This window comes from Leiobunum rupestre, chromosome 2, assembly GCF_980474605.1.
Source record: "Leiobunum rupestre chromosome 2, qqLeiRupe1.1.hap1, whole genome shotgun sequence".
Taxonomy (NCBI): domain Eukaryota; kingdom Metazoa; phylum Arthropoda; class Arachnida; order Opiliones; family Sclerosomatidae; genus Leiobunum; species Leiobunum rupestre.
Window position 1 is genome coordinate 30,982,137 of NC_143385.1, and position 8,104 is coordinate 30,990,240.

Consider the following 8,104-nt stretch of genomic DNA (forward strand, 5'->3'; position numbering starts at 1 on the left):
TCTTTGATTGTGAGATGACATCAAATGGCTGAGAAAGTGGTTTATTTGAACTCAGTTAGTCCTTTATAACTAAAGACGAGTCGGGCCCCCGATTGAGTCGGGCTTTTTATGCCCGACCCGGTCCGAGCCCGCTTCTGGCCGGGTCGGGCAGAAATAAATTTTAATTTTTACGGGTGCGGTCGGATCGGGCAAATTTATTTTTTGAAAATTTCGGGTCGGGCCGGGTCGGGCTAATATTCAATCGGGTCCGGGTCGGGCCGGGTTTTTTATATTTTAATATTAAATGGACCGGGTCGGGCCGGGCCAATTTTCAAAAAGGCCGGGCTTTTAAAAAACGCCCGGCCCGACCCGACCCGACCCGACCCGACCCGACCCTTACCCGCCACTGCGTATTGCGTAGGTCGTGTGAAATGTTTCGGCTCTTCGGGTGTTGTACGAAGAGAGATAGACGTAATGAGTTCTGCGAGCAACGCGACTAGCGTCTATTTCAAGGTCGTCTCAGTCGTCTGATTCGCCTAAGCTTCTCTTACGTTTCGTTTTGGTTTTACTTTCGATTTCACGGCGTCAAATTGTGTCTCGGCGTACTTTGAAAAAATATAGGTAAAAGAATTCTAGATATTCCCGCGTCACAAACGAGTGACGAACGTGTATTTTCCAGCACGGGACTCATACTTGGTCCTCGAAGAACGAATTTAAAAGGTTCAACTCTTTCGCCACTGTTCTTTACAACAAGTTGGCCAGCCAAAATATACCTCTCCTCGGAAGAGTTTCTAATTATCATTGAAGCGTAACATGTATCTGTGGTTCAGTGGTAGAACGCTCACCTGTCATGCTGGAGGGCTCGGGTTCGAATCCCACCCGATACTAACCCAAATTGAAATCAATTTATATTACACCCAATGACAGAAAGGGGGCTCTATTGGAAAAAGCTTTTCCCTAATTCCAAGAAACTGCGAACGCAGTGATTACACTTTGCCCCGAAAATTTGAACGCGTTCGCAGGCCTGACAGACAGACCCACAGACAGACAGACAGACACGGTGGTTGTATAACCCCTCCTAGGGTACCAAGTCCCCTCGGAGAGGTAACAATTGTTTAAATAAATAAATGCCTCTTGTTATATTCTGTATTGAATATCTACATCTACACTTTATTATAATTTTTTTTTAAAAAAAGCTTCATGCTATGGGTTGCGGTGGTTCTTCAGGTCTTATCGGGTTTCCGGGCCGGGCAAAATCGATTTTTCAATTTATCGGGTCGGGTCGGGTTCGGGCAAAAATTATTTTAATTTTTTACGGGTCGGGTCGGGTCGGGTCGGGCAAAATTTAATTTTAAAAATTTCGGGTCGGGTCGGGTCGGGTCGGGTCGGGCAAAATTTCATTTTAATTATTTCGGGTCGGTCGGATCGGATCGGGCAAAATTTATTTTTACGTTTTTCGGGTCGGGCCGGAAAAAAAATCGGCCCGACTCGTCTCTATTTATAACTCATTGTGCAGATGCTGCCATATATTTCTCTTTTATATATCAGTTGGATATCCAAAAGAAAAAAGGTGTGTAGAATTGAGCGATTGCCGAAATTAGAATTCTAGTGAGCTTACAAAGTTGTACTATTTCTTGTTAGAAAAACCTGAATAAGGTATTTTCACAAATCTTCCTAAACAATTCAACTCAATAAAATTTGATTAATTAATTACAGCTGAGGTTGGAGGCCGAAGTCATCTTGCGACTTATTTGCAAGTTTTAATGACTGCTTTTTTGGCTTTTGACTGTCTAATTTTTTAAATCACACCATCAAGACAGCAAACTAATGAAATTTATCAATCACACCACAACATGAAAAGTGTTGTATTTTATTTTACAGACTCTCGCACTGGAGTTTTACAGAGGCTTTTATTGGGACATATTTTAATTGTTGAACTCGTGAACTAGTATTTTAGTGTTAGTTTGAAATGTTACACCCCTTCCTTTAGTTATAATTGATATTTCCAAGGTGCCACTCGTTTCATTTCAAAAAATGGTTCTAATGACGATCTGGCACCAGAAAATTTATTAAATATGGTTTAATGTTACTTTTAAGTTTAAAATTATTTTCATTTATAGATAGAATATAATTAAATTAAATGGAGAGAAACGTTGCTGTATGCAATTTGCAAAATAATATAAGAATTTCACTCATAATGTATTTATGGTTTGATTTGAAAAGTAACATTGCACATATTTTGAAAACTATTTTATTTCTTGAATGACAAATTTATTACCAAAAATAATATATTTCAATATTGAATCAGCAGCTGTTTTGATTTACAAGTATAAACATGATAATAAGTTATCATCTGTGTATGTTATAATTTTATAAACAATGAAATTTGTATCTCAATGTACATATTTTAATTTCAATTTACTACATTTAATATAACAGTACATCAGCTGTTTGGTGTTATTTGGAGACAAAATAAATAACTTATAACGAATTACAACTTTTTAAAAGGAGCTTTTTTATTGTAAAATTTAAACCATCTTTATTATTGTTTACATTAAAATCTAGTACAATGCTCCTGAAATTTTATTTTATTCCTCAGTTCAGATGAAGCGTCAGATATTATCGGAAAAAGCTCAGCTACGCTGAGAAAAAGGGGATATATAGGTTCACCTGGGAATTTTACCGCGGCTAAGAAGGGACAGGTATTAGTGAGGATGGTATTAATTGAAAACGCCCTAACTGACATCGTACCTAATGACATCTTATTTAGTGGCATTGTACGAAGGGACATTGCCCTTAGTAGAATCTACCTAGTGGTATCGCCCTAAATGGCATATAGTACCTGGTGGCCTTGCCCTAAGTGAAATTGTACCTAGTGGCATCGCCCTAAGTGGAATCTTTATCTGGTACTGAAGTATGGTGTGTTTTGAGAGGGGAAATTGCTTTTCAGCCTATATATCTCGGCCTTTACAAACTAAGTAGTCAAACTTTACCCATATTTAAAAGTTATCTTCTGTTATGGCAGTGTTATTACTATTTGCATGTTTAATTTAAATACAAAATATATTTCCATAAAATAAGTCAAGAATTCTATAATACAACGTTTGTCAAAAATATATAGTCCCCTAAGTATCGTGAAGTTTTCCAAATTGATTTACGTCATCACAATAGCTTTATTAGTGCACAACGTTTTTAGGAAAAATTTTAGTTTGTAAAGGCCGTGATATATAGGCTGAAAAGGAATTTCCCCTCTCAAAACACACCATACTTCAGTACCAGATAAAGATTCCACTTAGGGCGATGCCACTAGGTACAATTTCACTTAGGGCAAGGCCACCAGGTACTCTATGCCATTTAGGGCGATACCACTAGGTAGATTCTACTAAGGGCAATGTCCCTTCGTACAATGCCACTAAATAAGATGTCATTAGGTACGATTTCAGTTAGGGCGTTTTCAATTAATACCATCCTCACTAATACCTGTCCCTTCTTAGCCGCAGTAAAATTCCCAGGTGTACCTATATATCCCCTTTTTCTCAGCGTAGCTGAGCTTTTTCCGATAATTTTATATATTTATACATTATATTAATCTTATATTTAATTAAATATTTATAAATTATATTAATCTTATATTTAATTAAATATTTATAAATTATATTAATCTTATATTTAATTAAATATTTATAAATTATATTAATCTTATATTTAATTAAATATTTATAAATTATATTAATCTTGTATTTAATTAAATATTTATAAATTATATTAATCTTATATTTAATTAAATATTTATAAATTATATTAATCTTATATTTAATAAAATATTTATAAATTATATTAATCTTATATTTAATAAAATATTTATAAATTATATTAATCTTATATTTAATTAAATATTTATAAATTATATTAATCTTATATTTAATTTAATATTTATAAATTATATTAATCTTATATTTAATTTAATATTTATAAATTATATTAATCTTATATTTAATTAAATATTTATAAATTATATTAATCTTATATTTAATTTAATATTTATAAATTATATTAATCTTATATTTAATTTAATATTTATAAATTATATTAATCTTATATTTAATTAAATATTTATAAATTATATTAATCTTATATTTAATTTAATATTTATAAATTATATTAATCTTATATTTAATTTAATATTTATAAATTATATTAATCTTATATTTAATTAAATATTTATAAATTATATTGAAATGAAATGAAAAGAAACGGGGTTTAATGTGTACCAAAACAATACAATTGTATCAGCAAGTTGATACACACACTACAAAAATGTATTCAGAAAGTTGAAAAGTAACATGGAGTACTCTCTTAATTAAACAATTTGGTATATGTAAAAAATATTTTCCTTGGAATATGAGTAAATTAACGATACAAAGTCGAATTCAGTTAGGGAACACAAAATTGAAGAACATTTACAAATTTCTCAAATCTTTCAATTTGCAATCGAAAAAATCAATTACTTGACCAAATTTATTGGCGGTTTTTAGTATCCGATTTAATGGGTGTAATTCGCTAATATTCGTTTTAAACATCGTATAATTTCTAGTGTTATAGTTAGGTACACATATATTGATTTCTGATAAAATATTGGAACATGGTAAGTAATTTTGAAGGAGTTTATACAAAAATATTAGTTCTGATTTCTCTCGCGATTTATAAAGCGTAGGTAAACCAATGTCTTTGAGAATATTTTGGTAATTATAACGACATTTATGTTTTAGGAAATAGAAATATAAATTATCAATAAATTTTCTTTGAATACTTTCAATGTTATTTAAAAGGTATTCACTACAGCCACCCCAAGTAATTGATCCGTACATAGCTCTCGATCGAATTAAGCTTTGATATAATAATATGAAATGCCGACTAGAATTTAAATTTTTGCTAATTTTAAGGATGACGCCTAATAGACGCCTGCACGAGCTTACAGTGTTTTGAATATGCTCTTTGAAATAAAGGCCCTGATCTAAAATTACACCTAGGTCACGTACGCTACTTTTTCTATTAATGATGTCAACATTTATTTTATAAGTGTACCTTATATGCGATGTTTTTCTACTAAATGATATAACTACAGATTTGGCCGGATTAATTGGTAAATTATTCTTAAGACACCATTTGGAAATTATGTTTAGATCGTGTTGTAGTAGCTGACAATCCGCCAAATTATGAATGGTCCGACATACCTTATTATCGTCAGCAAACTGATAAATGTTGGGGTTAGAAAGTTTGAACTGTAGGTCATAAATATAAATGTTAAAGAGCAATGGACCTAGCGAAGAACCCTGCGGTACACCACAGGTGGCAGGGTAAGTAACGTTCGTAGTCACTCCATTGCACCTTAGAACATTTATCCTGTTAGCCAGGTAATATTTAAGCCATTCCAAAAGGTCACCATGAAGGCCAAAGCGATGAAGTTTTTTGATGAGAAAGTTATGTGATACTCTATCAAAGGCTATCGCTAGATCTAGAAATATCACATCTACCTGTTTTTTCTGATTAAAATTTGATACAATGTTATTTATAAACGAGATATGATTTGTTTCAACGCTTTTACCTTTCGAGAAACCATGTTGACCATCATTGGGAAAATTATTGAACCAATTTGACAAATTTGTGTGCATGATACTATCGAATATCTTAGCGAACACGCAAAGCAGAGAGATCGGCCGATAATTTTTAGCATCGCCAGCAAAACCGTTTTTAAAAATGGGGATAACTAGTACAATCTTCCAAAAAGCCGGAAATGTTTTTGTCTTAATTGAAAGGTTATAAATATGCTGAAGTAATGGAATAAAAATGTCACCACAGCCATTAACAATAAACGGTGGAATATTGTCGTTTCCGGTAGAAAATGTTAGTTTTAATTTCAAGATGGCTTCTTGAATCATTTTTTCGGTAATATATAAATTGCTGAAGGTGTCCGAATAGGAGTTTGAAGTATCATACTTAAAAGGTTGGTTTAAATCTACATGATCAACGGTGATGTTACTAAAATTATCAAGGAAAGTTTCAGCCAGTTCATAGGGACTGGTAACAAACTTATCATCGCGCTTTAACCTGATGGCCATAGGCTTTTTATTAATGTTACGGTTGACGTACCTCCAGAACATTTTCGGATGTTTTAAGGCACTTTCACATAAATTATAATTCATGTTTTGTTTGTCTCTATTTAATAAATGTTTTGAAGTAGATCGTAATTGACAAAATTGTAAACGGTCTGAAACGCAGCCTGTTCGCTTAAATTTGTTGTGGTAGTATTTCTTACGCTTTAAAACATTAATCAATTCAGTTGAATACCAATCTGGGAAATTTTTAAAGGTTTTTCGTTTCTTTTTGGGGATAAATAAATTCATAGCAGTTTCGATAGATTTAGTTAGTAAATCTACGCAAGTATCGACATTAGCTTGTGTATAAAAGTCGGACCAATCATAATCGCGCAGATATTTGTATAAACTAGAATAACTGCCTTTACTGTAATTAAAATATTTATAGTCTAAAGGGACCGATTTATCAAAAATTAAGGGAATCTCAACTAATAAGGGGGGATGAAATTTATCAATAGAAACAAGGGGGTCAGAAAGGGAGAAATAATGGGGGAATCCATATTTGTCAGACACAAGTCCAAAGTGTTTCCAAAGTGGTTTACTATGCTATTAATTTGACGAAGGTTACTGGCGTAACAAATATCAAAAACACACCTTGCTTTTTTCTGGTTATAAAATGAGCAAAGAGATACATCATAATCCAGCCAGTCAACTTTGGGAAGGTTAAAGTCACCCAAAATTAAAATATCATTTTGTAAATTTAGTGCGTTAATTTGCCAATGTTTGCTTAGGTTGTCGAATAATTCTGCGCTGCATCCAGGTGAGAAGTAAATATTACCAATCAAAAGTGACTTTACGGAGTTAATTTTGATTTCCACGAAAACACATTCTGGTATTATTTCCAAATCTGTCCGTCTAATTACCGTGAAAGAATTTTTAACTGCGATTAGGGCTCCGCCTCCTCGAATATCATTGGCAGTAACTCTTAATCTGTCCGAACGGAATATAGAATAGGTACTTGGAAAATAATCAAGATCAAAATGTGTGTCATTAAACCAGGTTTCAGTTAAGCAGACGACATCTAAACTAGATAAACTTATATTTGTGTTAAAAATTTCGCATTTAGTTTTAAGTCCTCGAGTATTTTGATATCCTATTTGAAGTCTCCTAGTCATTTATGGGTTCAGGTTGGAAGTCAAATCTTTGATCATCGTGCAGTTTTCCTCGAAACTCCATGATGAGACAATCGGCTGGCCAGATATCAGGGTCGAAGAGTTCAGGGAACTCCGATTTTTCCGAACTAACGTGAAAAGACGAGTAACTATTGAATTTGGTTTTCAATTTCACACTCTTGAATGTTTTCAAATTTGTGTCTTGATTAAGAATTTCCTGAAGGTCAGTGTCCGTTAGGTCTGGAGAAAGCCTAGTAAAAAAAAAGGGCTTTCCTTCGAGGTTTCACATGCCTTACGACAGTCTTTCATTTTGACTGGCTCTTGGTCCCATTAAAGCTTTCTCTAACGACCTTATTGCCGTGTGGTATCGAAGGAGCCACTGGCGAACGGTCCGCAACATATTTATTTGAACGTGATAGTGTATTTGGAGACATTATTTCCAGGGTATCTCTACCACTAGGATTTCTGAGGGGTTTATTTTGATTTGTCGAAACCTTATAAGAATATGGTTGTTTTACCGATGTGGCAGAACTAGGAACGATTGAAGAAGCAGTGGGATTTAGTCCAATGTGTTCTTGTAAATGGTTAACATCAGAACGAAGCTGCGTGTTCTCATGATACATTTGCTCCTGTTGAAGTTTAATGTCAGCGTTTTCCTTTTCAAGGGTGGAAACAGTACCTTGTAGGTCCCTGACAATGTCGAAAAGAAGAGTAACATTTGAGTTGACGCAGTCGATAATAGAGCCTTTGGTGCGCGATAAGCTGTCAACTGTGAAAAACTCGATAAGTATGTCCACGATGTCTCCCATGGGTGACGCTGTTTGTCTCGAAGACGTTGCCTGGCTTGAGTCAAGGTTA

The 8,104-nt window shown here is 33.6% G+C and overlaps 1 protein-coding gene across 1 annotated transcript in view; it reads right to left on the reverse strand.

Annotated features, from left to right (window-relative positions):
• Nucleotides 1-5,599, reverse strand: part of LOC149957328 (uncharacterized) — a 44,616-nt gene extending 39,017 nt beyond the window's left edge. Inside the window, exons 1-2 of the mRNA XM_090166971.1 lie at nucleotides 5,585-5,599; nucleotides 5,214-5,522 (exon numbers count right to left, since the gene is read on the reverse strand). Of these exons, the coding sequence (XP_090023097.1) occupies nucleotides 5,214-5,522; nucleotides 5,585-5,599 (324 nt within the window). The remainder of the gene's footprint in view (nucleotides 1-5,213; nucleotides 5,523-5,584) is intronic.
• Between the last annotated feature and the right edge of the window lie 2,505 nt (nucleotides 5,600-8,104).